The 15,149-nt window shown below is 50.8% G+C and overlaps 2 protein-coding genes across 3 annotated transcripts in view; one reads left to right on the plus strand and one right to left on the minus strand.

Moving 5' to 3' along the window:
* The first annotated feature begins 4 nt into the window (after window positions 1-4).
* On the plus strand, window positions 5-2,630 carry armc1l (armadillo repeat containing 1, like). Of its 2 annotated transcripts, none has more exons than XM_062467300.1 (7): window positions 5-222; window positions 444-609; window positions 725-816; window positions 1,018-1,192; window positions 1,358-1,474; window positions 1,621-1,695; window positions 1,829-2,630. In XM_062467300.1, exons 2-7 carry the CDS (start codon window positions 457-459, stop codon window positions 2,018-2,020), a joined length of 804 nt encoding a protein of 267 aa, XP_062323284.1. In that variant the 5' UTR covers window positions 5-222; window positions 444-456; the 3' UTR covers window positions 2,021-2,630. The 2 variants fall into 2 exon arrangements, with proteins under 2 accessions (XP_062323284.1, XP_062323283.1); XM_062467299.1 differs by having other exon boundaries at window positions 6-229.
* The window catches only part of map7b (microtubule-associated protein 7b), a 15,415-nt gene continuing 2,644 nt past the window's right edge, over window positions 2,379-15,149 (minus strand). The window contains 18 exon segments of the mRNA XM_062468111.1: window positions 2,379-4,746; window positions 5,069-5,241; window positions 5,528-5,669; window positions 5,836-5,869; window positions 5,970-6,020; window positions 6,111-6,215; window positions 6,402-6,573; window positions 6,683-6,833; window positions 6,979-7,214; window positions 7,417-7,556; window positions 8,105-8,274; window positions 9,686-9,802; window positions 11,087-11,182; window positions 11,535-11,634; window positions 11,636-11,649; window positions 12,240-12,343; window positions 13,008-13,126; window positions 13,963-14,126. Of these exon segments, the coding sequence (XP_062324095.1) occupies window positions 4,736-4,746; window positions 5,069-5,241; window positions 5,528-5,669; window positions 5,836-5,869; window positions 5,970-6,020; window positions 6,111-6,215; window positions 6,402-6,573; window positions 6,683-6,833; window positions 6,979-7,214; window positions 7,417-7,556; window positions 8,105-8,274; window positions 9,686-9,802; window positions 11,087-11,182; window positions 11,535-11,634; window positions 11,636-11,649; window positions 12,240-12,343; window positions 13,008-13,126; window positions 13,963-14,126 (2,099 nt within the window). The 3' untranslated portion in view covers window positions 2,379-4,735.

A 15,149-nucleotide genomic window follows, 5' to 3' on the forward strand; every position in this document is an offset into this window, starting at 1 on the left:
ACAAACAGGGAACCAATAGGAACAGCACACTGTGCGAAGTGACAAGAGTCTTTCATCCAATGATCAGCCGGAATGAAGGTGCACACAATTTGTATTTCTGTGTGCAAGAGCGAGTTCCCTACGTGGATAACGTCCATCACTTTAACATTTTAAACACGTTAACTGTGTTTATCAAGCTAGTTAGGAGTATATAACTTTACTAACCAGTTACAACAACTAACCGTAAGTGGTAAGTAATATTTCCACATAAACTGACGTTTCAACCCGCTAAAGTTGATCCCTCTTTTAGCTAACTGGTGGCTAGGCTACAGTAACGCGCTAGTTAGCGAACGTGTTTACTTTCTTGGCTAACTCAAGCTAGGCAGCTAGCCAACCATTACGCGTTGTTAACGAGCTAACTCTATATAGACAAATGTATGTTTCTCGTTTTTTGTATCCTGTAGCAGAGTTGTTAAGATGATGGATGCTCTGTCTGTGGTGAGCCAGCTACGGGACCTGGCCACCGAACCTCAGAACCGGGAGGCCATAGTCCAGGACCAGGGTTGTCTTCCAGGCCTGGTACTCTTCATGGACCACCAAAACACTAAAGTGCTATTCGCCACTCTGCAGGTACTTACCCTGGGAATAATATAGAACATTGCTTGTATCGTGTTTGGCAAAACAACAATACAATTAAAGTAAAATGCCTTTACTCATACGTTTCTACCGCTCTGTCTGCGGCCAGACCTTGCGTTACCTAGCCGAATCCCATCAAAACATCCCCATCATGAAGAATGAACTTGGGATGATGGTGAGCTTAGAGAACCTGATAGACAGGTAAGTTCGGGTGGGTTCTCTGGTCCTGTACACTGTGGAATGTGATGCACAACGTTGTGATGTGTGCCTGAATAAGACTTCAAAGTCACAAACTGCAAATGAAAGTAAACGTGTCATTCATTCCTATGTGTCACTCGACAGTATTGGAAAGTAGTACTTGCATTCTATACCCATGATGTCTGTACCATTTCATTGTCTTAGGAATGGGTTGTCGGTTGACATTAGCGCCCTGGCGAAGGAGGTGTATGGTATCCTGAAAGCACCACCCCCCCGCTCCCCGGAGAGAGGGAGGAGGAACAAGTCCCAGTTCTTCCTCAACTCCTCTAACAAGAAGGCCAAGTCTGTCACCCTGCACATCCAGGGACTAGACAGCACTGTATGTACACTCATGACACAGACTGCACACACACACACTTTCTCTCACGCTCTCATTCAAACATTACATCCGACATTGAGATATATTATAAAAGGTTGGATGTCTGAAGGTGGGTGGATGTCCTTGACTGACCTGAGTGTACTGGTGCCTCTGTCCCGTGGCCAGGACCAGAGAGGTATGTGTGAGCAGGCTCTCCTCAAGGTCAAGGGGGTCATCAGCTTCACCTTCCAGATGGCCTCCAAGAGATGCACCGTCCGGATCCGCTCAGACCTGCCTACTGAGGTAACTGCCTGGTCCTCAGGCTCACACACACACACACACACACGGCATGCTCAGACCTATCAGACCTAGCTTGACTGGTGCCTAACGTAGTGTCAGTTTTCTTGACGTTTCGTCATGTCACACCTGCTCTCTCTCTCTTTCCACAGAGCCTGGCATCAGCTATTGCTGCCACCCAGGTGCTGTCAGCCCAGCAGGTTGTGAAGAACGAAGCCGGAGAAGAGGTGGGGGCAGTGTCGTCGTCATGGCTGCTCGTCAGACCGTCGCTGCAAACAAGCTCTGCTTGATCAAATCCCTGCATCGCTCTGGACAGTGTAGTTAAGAATCCTGCGCGTGCGTGTGTGTGTCTCTCCGCAGGTCTTGCTGCCCATCAGCTCAAGTGGAGTGGAGGTCCAGGAGAACGGGGCCCTGCCCGACTACCTCCCCGAGGAGGAGAGCCCCGAGAGGGACACGGACCGCGCCGTCTCCCGCACCACCGCCAAGGACGACGCCAGCGGGAGCTGGCTGAACGCAGCCGCCGGCTTCCTCACCAAGACCTTCTACTGGTGAGAGGGGAGCCCGCGGAGCTGCCGCCGCCCAACACGCAGCTGCCACCAGACAGACTTGACCACCAGAGGCCGTGTTCGAACAGGACTTGAGGACGCAATCCTTTCCTAGCGCCACCGAATCTCGAATCGGACGTGATTGGACGGAGCATGAGCTCGTATTTACCGTCGCCAACCCGGTTGGGTCTGTGGTCAGACTTGCCTGGATGGGAGGGCGTGTTGACCAGGGCCAGCGCTGTGTGTGGATGTGCTGAAGGGTAACGCTGTGTGTGGTGATGGAAGCCCACCCACTGCTGAAAAGAAAAGTCCTGGTCGTTCTGTGCTTGTGATGCCCGTTCCTGTCCTGTTTGTGAATGTAAATATTTCTTCTTGTCAGAATCTCCTGTTTTCTCCATCTTTGTTACACATGTTCCAGTTCTTCACACTGCCGTATGCTTTGTATTCACATTTGAATCGGTTTCCCATTTCAATGTATGAGTTGTCATTCTTCACACGGAACTGCGAACCATTTGAACACCTTCAATGTTGTCATTTGAAACTATTCTTCAAATAAACCTCGTCTTTATGTACTTGTTTAAGGCCGGAGCGACCGCTAATACACAACCAGGCTGAGATTTCTCGCTCATTATTACAACACAAGGACCACACAATTTCCAGACAAAATTTGAATTCTTTATTGACATGCTATACAGGTGGAACCACTGGGAAATGTATTGTTTGACAATGTGTCCCTGGTTAGAAGAACTGTTAAATCCATCAAAGACAAATGAAGGTTCCTGTATTAACCTTTCTAGTGGAACCGCTGTGTTTTAGGTTCTTGGTACAGGACAGAACCCATCTTAGTGTCAACCCCCTATCCGTGTCAGGATAGGGCTGTTAGTTTTCAAAGCTTTGTAGTCTTATTAAAATATACACTTTGTCCTTATACACATATCTATGTATTTATAACATTTTCCATTTAACCAGATAGGTTTATGCTAATATTGCCCTGATTACAGCACTAAGGCTGAAAGGCTCTCCATTCTTGTTCCATGTTGTGGACAAAAATGTACGTTTACTGTCGACCACGTGACCATGGATGGATCATTGAAGTCCATTCCATGTCTGGTCCGGCTGAAGTCGAGAGGGTTCCGACCAGAACTGGAACCTTTTAAGTGCAAAGCTTTGAGAACCAAGTGATGGAGAGTACAGCAGCTACAGGCGAGGCCGGAGATGAAAGCACGCACGCCCTTGGTGTCCTCTCTGGGTGGAACCTAGGATCTGTTTAGAACTTCAATCTCTTCATAGAATAGTCGTCGAGGGGTCTATCACACAGTGCACAAAGTCCATCTGCATCCCAACTCCCTTTCACAACACTTCATGATGAGCACAGGCCCATGACATGACGGATGTCCAATCGTCCAATCACAGATCCCGATCAAGAGTCGGCCTCACCATCTATTCTATCTGACCAATCATATAGAAGAGACAGAAGCCAATTAAGAATAGGTCTGTGTGTGTGTGCGTCAAACTCATGTAGGGAATACATATCTGCCTGGTAACATTGCCTGGCTGTATGTGGGATGTAGTCGACCTCTGTGTCATGTGATCGCCCCCTCTGATCTGATAAGGCAAAGGAACATTTGTAGCAGCATTAACTCCACTAAACCCTTGTTTCCAAACATCCAGGGTCTGTACTAGGATCAGGCCATTTTAGAATTTGTGTAGATTTTAACTGGTCAATGAATAATTCGATACACATCACAGATCGCTCTCCTTCCTGCTTTTTGTTCCAAAGGTAGAACGTCGCCCAATGGAAGACAGTTTGAAAATCGCCAAGGTCATCTAAGCCTGCTGATTGGTCAGATCACATCTGTGAGCATCAACAACAGGGGTGTCATTCAAAATAGTATTCAATCAATCTCACAAAGAAATGTTGGCGTAAAGAAGGGAAGACCAGTCTCAGATCTTAAAGCTAAGTCCGACAAATGAAACAAAAAAAGTATGGGGGGGGCGGGGTAGAATGAAATTACATTTCATATTTATAGCAATAATTATAAAACTAAACAAGGTCCTCAGTAGTGTACACACTATTCTTAGTTTACAGAAAGACGAAAAATAAGGAATATTTTCTTTTGTTTAACTTAAATGATACATCAAACCTCTCCCCACGACCCCTCCCCGTCTAAGTTGGGTCACGCCTCCAACTCTACCTCTACAGCAACAAGGAATTCTTCAAGTATAAGATTAGAGGACTTTACAGCTGATCTCAATGTACAGGTATGGTTAGTACCCAGCAGTGGAAACCCCCCTGTGACAGTCTCACAATGGTACGGACCTCCACTGGATCCTGGGGTTTCAGGACATTCCTTTCAAGAGGAAGGGGGGGCGGGGGACTGAAAGAGCCACTGGGGCACACACAGCACGCCATTGGTGTTAAGAGAGAGAGAGATGGTCTGGTTACCACTGTAGGACAACAACTTGGAAAAGCGTGTCTGAAATGTCTGGAGAGTTCTTTGGAGGTGACGGGCTTTGGGATGTTTTGTGTGGAGTCCAGGAAGAGATATTCTCCCTGTGTGGGCGTTCATCTTCCTTCAGTTCTGCTCGTTCTCCTCAGTCTGGGCCTACCTTCTTGCTCCACCTCTCTCTCTCTGCTCCCTCATCGCTCTCTTCCCTCCTCCGTCTCTCGCTCCCCTCGACTGACCTCAGCTCTCCACCATTCTCTCCTTGTCCAGGGCAGTCAGACCACATCTGGGCATCCAGGAAGAATCATAAAACAACACGAAGGAACAGATGAGTCTGTGTACTGTACACATTCTTTATACTGTCAATCCTAGATGCTCAACTTTAATTATATAATAGAATATCACACGTACCAACGAAGCCTTTAAACCATAATACTGTCTATGATCTGTATATTTTTATACTGTAAACCTGTCTGTCTGCCTTGATACTGTAAACCTGTCTCTCTGCCTTGATACTGTAAACCTGTCTGTCTGCCTTGATACTGTAAACCTGTCTGTCTGCCTTGATACTGTAAACCTGCCAGTAAGCCTTTAGACAGATGCCTGACCTGCTCTCTGTTGGGTTGATACATCGTCGACTCCACTCAGAGGCTTCAGGAGACCGTTCTCATGGAAGGCTATAACGGGACCACGCTGGACCTCCTCCTCCTCCCCTTCATCAGGAGGTGAGAGGCTGGGGTCAGGAGGGAGCTCAATCACCTCCTCAAACTGTCCGTTCTCCCTGGAGCGGAGGAGAGAGAGAGAGAGAGAGAGAGAGAGAGAGAGAGAGAGAGGGAGGGAGGGAGGGAGGGAGGGAGGGAGGGAGGGAGGGAGGGAGGGAGGGAGGGAGGGAGAGAGAGAGAGAGAGAGAGGGAGGGAGGGAGAAAGAGAGAGAGAGAGAGGGGGAGAGAGAGGCTTAAGGAGGAGGAAACGTGGGAGATGCAGAGGGTGGATGAGTCCCAGTTGGTTGTTCTGCTAACATCCAGATCACGGTCCTCTCTCTCCCCCGTGTCTCCCTGCAGTCTCACCTGCTGTCACCAGAGGTCAGCACTGGCACGCTGCCAGGCGAGGGGGAAGGCTGGGAGGAGCTGTGGCCGTTCCGGTCACCGTGCCCTGGTCCGGCCACGCCCCCCACCGCCACCGAAGGACCCGGGGAGTCAGGCGTCGATGCTGGAGGCACGCAAAGAACTTTATTGTTCAGCAAAGAACTTTATTGTTCAGGAAATAACTTTATTGTTCAGCAAACACCTCTGGCCTCGCCTCAGGCTGCTACACCACAGCTGGTGTCTTACTCCATCTTTTACGCCTATATGTTCAGCATCTAACAGACAATTACCTGTGCTCTCTCCATTCCTGTGTGGGGTGGTCTTCTAGTGAGGGAGGAAGAGACAGAACAAGACTTTAACAATGTAAATGACCAGTGTAGTGATATGTGTGTGCATGTGTTTGTATGTGTGTGTGTGTGTGTACCTTCTCTGCCGGGTCTGAGCGGCGTGTTCTCTTCATGATCTCCTCCAGGCGCTGTGTGTTGGAGAGAGAGAGGGATGAATTCAGACCAGACAGCGGACCCCTAAAAGAGAGTGTGTGTGTGTACGTGTGTGTGTGTGTTACCTTCTTCCTCTCCAGGCGCTCAGCCTCCTCCTTCTGGAAGTGTTTCTCTCTCTCCTGCCTCAGTCGCTCGGCCTCCTCTCTCTGACGAGTCTCCTCCTCCTCCCTCTGACACACACACACACACACACACATTCATACACACGCGCGCACACAGAGAAACACACTCCCACAATTTGAGATTTTGAATAACAACAATACTAAGAGCTACACGCTCAAGACGTACACCCCTAAAGTGTGTGTGTGTGTGTGGGGGGGGGGGGGGGTGTGAGTGGGCTTCTCAATCACTCGGACCTGTTTCTGATGTCTGTCTGCCTCCTCTTTCTCCTGCTGGGCTCTCTCCTCCTCCTCTCGTCTCTCCTCCTCCTCCCTCCTTTTCTTCTCCTCCTCCGCCTGCCGCTGAGCCCCCTCCTCTCTCCTCGCCCGCTCCTCGGCCTTGCGGCGAGCCATCTCCTCCGTGGCCACTCTGAACACACACACACACACACACAGGTGTGGCAGACAGACAGAGACATACAGACGAGTAGATGGACAGAGGGGCGTTCGGACAGACAGGAGCCAGAAGCGCAGCTCACCTCTGGGCTTCCTCCTGCAGCCTGCGCTCCTCCTCCTCTCTCTCCCTCTGCTCGCGGGCCTGCCTCCGCTTCTCCGCTAGGATCCGGGTGGCCTCCTCCGCGTCCGTGGTCCCTGCGGAGGGCTTGTGGGCCGGAGGGCTGCCCACACACTCTACAGGACACACACACACACAAAACGACCCTTGACATTTCACGCGTATAGCCGATTTCCACTTTCTCCTGAGACGTTGAGGTGAGGCGCTGTACAGAGTTTACCGTCAGGCTCCCCCACAGCTGCTAGCGCCACGCTAACTCACCGCCGGCTGCAGAGTCGGCGCCGGCTTTGTTCTGGCCCAGGGTGGGTGGCCGGGGTTGGGCAGGGCCATGGCCGGGAGGAGGGGGGCTCTGGAGCTCCTGCCCGCCCCCCTCAGAAGCAGGCGGGTCCTGGGGGCTGTCTGGGGTGGCCCTGGGGCGCAGGTTCCCCGGGTCCTCTCCGCCTGGAGACTTGAGCTGTTTGGGAGTAGGGGGGCGCCCCGACGACTTCTGGGGGGGTCTGGAGAGAGAGAGGAAGGAAGGAAGGAAGGAGAGGGTGACGGACAAGCATGTATATATGATTGACAGGTGGGCGGGGATATTGTCAATAACTGTTGCTGATGTTTATTGACCAACTCCACTGACAGTCCTCTTGGTAATAGCGGACTACAACATGGGACTCTAAAAATGTCCGCATGCCATTTTAGTCCTCTTTTTCCTACCTGCCAGGTGAGGGCGCTGTGACCTTGCTCGGCAGGTTTCCCGGCGACTGGGATCTCTTTTTAAGGGGCAAGCTCAGAGTGGGAGCCAATGGGAGGGAGAGGTTGCTCCAGGACTTCCTGACAAAGTCGAGGTCCTTCTTCTGTCAACCAGAGAGAGAGACAGAGAGAGAAAGAGAGTGTACAGAGGCAGTTAAAGAGAGGGAGAAGTGGGCCAAGATAGAGGGAGGAGAGGAGGGGAGGGGAGGTGTCAGAGAGAGATCGCGGAACAGCCACAGATAGCCAATAACAACAAGTCACTTCCTCTCCACCAAAACATCCACCAAAACAGAATGGCATTAGAGTAAACCCATTATTTGGGGGTATATACTGTGTGTAGGAGATACAGGACAGGGGTGGGTTTGGCTCTAAGTCCTTAATGACATAATCTGTCTCTCTTATACACACACACACACACACGCACGCACGCACACGCAGACAGATGGGACGCCGGGTCCAGTGTGCGTTTTTCACACTGACAAACACACACTGACCTATTGTGTCTGACTGCTATGGATTTCAGCTCTCCCACACACACGCACTCTCCACACACACACAGCCCACCTCTCTGCTCTCTACACATCCACCACCAAACACTTCCTCAACACACGAGCGTCACACGACATCAGGGGGGGGTCGGCGGGCGACTCACCCCGGCGGCGGGGGCTCCGGTGGTCCTGCGGCGGACCGGGGCGTCCTTGGGGAGGCCGCGCTCTTGGCTCCGGCACAGCGGCAGGGGCTGGAGGGGCTGGGCCTGGATGGCCCTGAAGGACATGGAGCCTGTGGGGTGGCAGGAGGCTGAGCGAGGACAAACAGGCAGGGCTACAGTGACACGGTCAGGACCCCACCAGGGGGGGCAGGGGAATCAACATGGACGGACGGGCGGTGGGGGGGGGGGGTGTTTTTGGTTTTGTGTAGGTGTGATGGATTGGGTCGAGGGGAAAGGATGGAGGGAGGAAAGGAGGAGGCGATGAGGAGGAGAGGCGAGGAGAGGCGAGGAGAGGCGAGGAGAGGCGAGGAGAGGCGTGGAGAGGCGAGGACAGGCGTGGCGGGCCGAGAAGGAGGGAAGGAGAGAGAGAAAGAGAGAGAGAGAAACAGAACGATTGTTAGGAGCTTTGGTGTCAAATTCCAGCCGGTCAGGACACTGCAGCCATCACTGGACTTACAATACGGACGATCAATATGGTAGATATATTATACCTGGATTTGGAGTTAAACTGAGTCAAGCTAACAGTGTACACTCATAATAAAGTAGTCCACTAGATAACATTGTGAGTATGATATACTAAATATACTTCTAGAATCTCCAAATTATTATATTAACATTTAAGTGGGACATTGAATGGGGTGTCACTATTAAGTGGTCCCCCCCTACAACAAGGTCCAGTGATGGATGGTTCCTACTTCTCAGACATGATCAGGATTATCGACCTCGGACTCATCATATCAATCACCAAGAGCAAGGCCCACACCAGAAAGAAAGAGTGACAGAGTTAGAGGCAGGAACACTTAGCATGCGACACAGCAAACCCAAAACCACAAGAAAGACTAAGACGAGAGACTCCACACGCAGTAGTGCGTGTGAGAGAGTTTCTGCAGTTGTTTGTGTGTGTGTACGCATGTTAAAACAGAGACTAGGTGCATAAGGACAGAATACGAATGAACCGCAATGTTACAGAGACAGAAACTCTCCCACTGCTAATTGGCTTTGTTGCCAGACGACAATTCAGTCAAATGTTGGGCACCCAATCTACCTCAGAGACACTGTTAAACAGCACAGAGAACACAGAGGAGAGAGAAGAGAGGAGAGACAAGCAGAAAGGAACCATCTGAAAACACCTCAGCTTCAATGTGGCACCACACACACACACAGTTGCTGTAGTAACAGTGAGACAGGGCAGGGTGCCAATGGGGGAAACCTCTCTGAAAGAGTGGCTAGTTGGAACTGTGTGTGGGGGTGGCTAGTGCCAGCAACAGGCTGGTGAGAGTCTCAGACAGGCTAAAGCTCTGGAGTCTGACCTCGTGTGATTAAGCTCTGAAACGGTCAACAGGCCTCAGTGAGGATGAAACTCTTGTTTGTGTCGGAGTCGACGAGGTGTGTTTCTGTGGAGTAGTGTGTGTGTGTGTGTGTGTGCGTGTGTTACCTGCTCCTCCAGACTGTCTCAGCGCTGCAGTGACAGGAAGTCATAGCTGTGTGTGTGAGTAAGTGTGTGTGAGTGTGTGTGTGTGTTACCTGCGTCTCCAGACAGACTCATGGCGCTGCGACTGCGGGCCAGGTAGGAGTGTGTGGGCTGCTGCAGGCGGTTGACCACTGTGTTCTCCCAGGGGCTCAATGGCATACGACGCTGGCCTGACACCCCAACACACACACACAATTAGCATGGATAGACAAAAAGCTGGACAGTGACATTGCCCGAACACAGCAAACAAACCCTGTGGATTAACACAGTAACCATGACAACAGAGTGAAGCAGCCGGGAGGTGTGTTAGGACAGTGTTTCCCCACCCCAGCTGCGTGTTAGTGTCGCCTTGCAGTGATGTCATCAGCATGCGCCCCAACACATTCGGGGGAGAAAAGAGGTTCCACATGCGGAGGGAAAGCACAGAGCTCAGAGCACAAACAAACAAACCACCCAACCACCGTTCCCGAAAACAACATGGAGGACAAAAGGGTTGAAGCGAGCTCCCTGCTTGTGCCACCCCCGGTCAGCCGGCCACATACATGCAGGGTGTGGGTAGCCGAAACACCATTCGCCTCGACCCTCATTTCCACGTAACTGATGGGTAAATTGAGTTTTTGGATAGGTTATCAAAGGGTTGAGAGGGATATGCATGAGCTAGGAAGAAGGTTCAGGCAGAACACTCCGTGAGTGGGTCCAGTGCACTTGCTTGCGTCAACACTGTACTGGCTGTGTTACAGGAGTCAGGTTGGAGCATGGCAGATCTCTGATCACACGGAGCGGCCCAAGCCTCTCTGAACGAGAGGCCGAGTCATTTGTAGATCTGCCGCAGCGTCTTGTTCAGAGAGAGCCCTGTCCGACAAGCATGTGCAGTCAGGGTTGAAAACCAAGCTGTTTGGAGCGAGGGAGCTTTGGGGGGCAGATACACCTGGGCTGGAATCTATTTCGAGGGGACGGGTCCTTGTCACGGGGACCTGAGCACCCAGACAGCCTCCCAGGCTGGGGAATAGAACGAGGCCGGACTCCTCTGGATTCATGTGGGTCGCTATGTGTGTTCGATAATGTGTGCATGTGCGTGCAAGCGACTTGTGTCCCTTGGGTGGGTGGGTGGGTGGGTGGGTGGGTGTGTGTGGTGTGTGTGTAGCTGACAGTTGAAGTGAGCCTCTTTGCCCTATGCTCTCCTCTCCTCGTCTGCAGAAAAGGCTGATAAACAGCAGACCGCTTCCAGCTAAACAAAAAGATTATCCTGCCATGGTGGGATTACTGAAAGGGGTCAGGACTTGGGGGGAAAACACCCCTCTTCCATACTGTACAGTTATGAGACCTCAGCTCCCCTGACTCCCCCCTGTCCTCAATAGCTTCCAGCCCATGTTGTATTGACACTGCAGCGTCTGTGGGTAGGTGTGTGTGTGTGTGTCACACAGGGGGATGTGACCCTTGTCTCCCAGAACCACCTGCGGCTCTGGCGTGGCTGGGCTTGCCCCAGGATGGGCGGGGCTTAGACTGAGGTCTGCTAACGAGGGGGGAAGACGCCGTCCGCTTCCGTAAGGCTGTGGGGGCAACGACAAACGGCAAGATGAACTTCAGGGGCAGCTTACATCAATGACTCTAAACACAGCATGCACACGACCGCACCACCACCTCGCTACTGCACATGGAATGGGGACAGCGTTCCCGAAAGAGAACCCATTCCATGTACGGACAGTTTACGTCATTACCACTTGATCACAACATCGAACATCACATGAGGAGGCCATGTGCGACCGACTTTACTTGGATGCAAGAAGAAAACGGAAGAAGGAGTCAAAAGGACAGACACAATCGATCACCATGTGCGTCTTTCAGCAGAACATCTATGTGAAGTTTTACTTGCGTCTGTCTGTGTGTGTGTGTGTGGTTTACCTCGATGGTCTGGCGAGTGCAGGAGAGTGGCGGAGGAGTAGGAGAGGCGCTTGGTTATGATTGGGTCCGCGTGCTTGGACAGGTTCATGGTCGACACTGACCCTCCTGTCAGCATCTACAAACAGACACACAAAGATAAATAAGACCATACACCATTGAAGAGATAGAGAAAGAGAGAGAGAGTGTGTGTGTGGAAGAGAGAGAGAGAGAGAGAGAGAGAGAGACAGAGAGAGAGAGAGAGAGAGAGAGAGAGAGAGAGAGAGAGAGAGGAGAGAGAGAGAGAGAGAGAGAGAGAGAGAGAGAGAGAGAGAGAGAGAGAGAGAGAGAAAGAAAGAAAGAAAGAAAGAGAGTAATAGTTCTACTCTACAAAACTACAAATAGTCAGTTAGGGTTAGTCATGGAAGGACTAGCGTTACATCGCTAGTGGTAAGACATGGCTAGATTTGAGGAGAGTGCACCTGCCCCAAACCAGAGGGTGGGGCGATAGGCAATACACATTCTCCATCTACCATACTTGTCCTCTGAGGGTAACATGCGCAAAACACAGAATCACACTCTCTGCCGTTAAAGGCTACTGCTAACAGTGCCATTCAAACAGGCCTACGTTTGCTAACATGCTAACGCACCAGGCCGGTGTTGACACACAGTACTCTAGCTAGCTTGCTAATGCTAGCTTGCTAACGCTAGCTGAAGGTGTATATTCACATTGGGTGCTCAAGCCGTATCTGCGATAGACACTGAAAGCACCCTGGAGGTGGTGCTCCAGCCCGGCTAGGTCGAGCGGATAGAGGAAAGCCGACTCAACAAAACCTGGACCGTGAGGGGGAGAAAAAAAAAAACAACGAGAGATAGAGAGAAAGAGAGAGAGGGGGGGGAGGGGGTGGAGAGAGCCAGATCAGGGTATGAGTCAGCATACAGTAGCAGGATGCGGCTGACCATTCGAACACACGATGCACGCACACACACAAGACTAGAAAGAGAAGGCTAAAAGAAAATCTGTTAAACCCATCATTGGCACTTTAGCAAGGCAGAAGCCAAGAACAACATCTAAACAGAAAAGTGTGTATGTGTTTCCCCCAGGCATGTGTATGTGTGTGTTTCCCCCCAGGCATGTGTATGTTTGTGTGTTTACCCCAGGTGTGTGTGTGTGTGTTTCCCCCCAGGCATGTGTATGTGTGTGTGTTTCCCCTCAGGTATGTTGTGTGTGTGTTTACCTCAGGTGTGTGTGTGTGTTTACCCCCAGGCATGTGTATGTTTGTGTGTTTCCCCATTAGGTATGTTGGTGTGTGTGTTTACCCCCCAGATGTGTGTATGTGTGTGTGTTTCCCCTCAGGTATGTTGGTGTGTGTGTTTACCCCAGGTGTGTGTATGTGTGTGTGTTTCCCCTCAGGTATGTTGGTGTGTGTGTTTATCCAAGGTGTGTGTATGTGTGTGTGTTTCCCCTCAGGTATGTTGGTGTGTGTGTGTGTTTACCCCCCAGGTGTGCTGGGTGTGTTAGCTTGCAGCGGCCCGCCCCAGGACCAGCGGTTGGGCTTCTGCTTGGCTCTCTGGCTCCTCTCTATGGTGCGGCGCATCACTGCCTCGTGGCGGGCCTGCAAAAACACACAACAACAACATCCATATCACAACTACACATTAACAACAGGGACCATTTGCCTAGGTCTGGGGGACAGTCTGTTTGTGTTCATTCAATTCAAAATCAGCCGTTAGGAGACAACACACACCCTGTCAGATCATCACTTCAAAAGACAGTTATCAGTAATGTCAACACACTGAAGTTAAGTCATGTACACACAGATTATGCCTGGTTGCTGGAACTAATCTCCAAAGAAATTCATTATCGATTATTCTTCAGAATCCAGACTATACACCTACACTATGTCAGGAAATCACAAGGTCTTCATTCTGATTGTCATGAGAAGACTTTCCTAGACTTCATTGTACATATACACGTTTAAAATATCGAAATGAATTCCAGGTGTTTTCTTTGTTATCGGCAGGCAGGTATTCCTGTTTATGTGTGTAATGAATGACCGCCCAGCACCAAAGAGCCAGCAGGTTAACACACTCTCGGGTCCAAACTCCAAGCAGGTGTTAGGAATGTTGCAGTGTTGTTGTTTGGATTGACTAGTACTCACTAATCTGATCCATCTATCATACTACTGCAGGGCTGCCAACTGTCACGCATGCGACCGTGAGACACACGCATTTGATTGGTTTCACGCGCTCACACGCCACCCCCCCCCCCCCCCCCCCGTTTTCTCACGCTGAAGCGCCAACCCGGTCAGCCAAATGCCTGAAAGATGAGCTACCTGTTGAGCCACTCGTGATCGACTAGTTATGCTTTCAGAGACGGTGAGGGGGTTCAAGAGGGGGGTTCTGTCTGTGGAATTGCGTGCGTGCGTGCGTGCGTGCGCGTGCGCCCCACCTTCTCCTGCTCTAGTGTCTGTCGTCTCTTCTCCTCCACAGCCGTGCGTCTCCTCTCCTCCTTCCCCCTCTGCTCCTCCAGCCTCCTCCTCCTCTCCTCCAGGTGTTTCTCATAGTACTGTCTGGCCCGCTCCTCCCTCTCCTGCCACTGGGACTCCCGCAAAGCTGGACACGCACACACACACACACACACACACACACACACAGAGAGACACACACGCATACGCATACACACACAAACGCACACCTTTACATTAACACTTCATGCCCCCATCCAATTACCCCAGACAAAACACATGTGACTGAGTCAATCTAAAACAAAAGGACATTCATTAACTGTGTGAAAAATCCTGATAGTTAGAGGCAGACTGGATGTGTGTGTGTTCTCTGTCTCTCTCTGTCTCTCTCTGTCTCTCTCTGTCTCTCTCTGTCTCTCTCTGTCTCTCTCTGTTCTCTCTCTGTCTCTCTCTGTCTCTCTCTGTCTCTCTCTCTCTCTCTCTCTCTCTCTCTCTCGTCTCTCTCTCTCTCTCTCTCCTCTCTCCTCTCTCTCTCGACTCTCTCTCTCTCTCTCTCTCTCTCTCTCTCTCGTAGAAAACACTAATGGGAATATAAACGCACCACGCACACACAAACACACAATGCATGCACGGACACACACACACACACTCAATCTGCAGCTAACTTCATCCCTAAATCTCCTTCATGATTGTCCCAAGTTTGGGAACACACATACACCCCTCTTCTCCTACCCCTGACCTCTTATGCAACCTGGGCCACCATGGCAACAGGGCTCTGACTGTTTATATAACGGCCAGGGGCACAGACTCTTCACCACGGCAACATGCCACATTCACTTAGTCATGCAACAGGAGAGAGAGACAGAGAGGGGGGGAAAGAGACAGAGGGAGTGTTAAGGGGGGACTGCAACTCATACTAGCATCTGTATAAAGGGAGCTGTTTAACCCTTGTGTTATCTTCGGGTCATTCTGACCCATCAGTCATTGTGACCCACCGTCGTATTGCGACAAATTTACCGCATACAAAAACAAAGTGAAGCATTTTCTTTTAACCGTTGGGCTGTCTCAGACCCCCGACATTTGCCGACGGTTTAAAAGAAAATTATTTTTATTTGTTTTTGTATTGGGTACAATTGGGTAAACACAACGATGGTTCGTTATGAACCTTTTG

This window comes from Osmerus eperlanus, chromosome 8 (genome assembly GCF_963692335.1).
Source record: "Osmerus eperlanus chromosome 8, fOsmEpe2.1, whole genome shotgun sequence".
NCBI lineage: Eukaryota > Metazoa > Chordata > Actinopteri > Osmeriformes > Osmeridae > Osmerus > Osmerus eperlanus.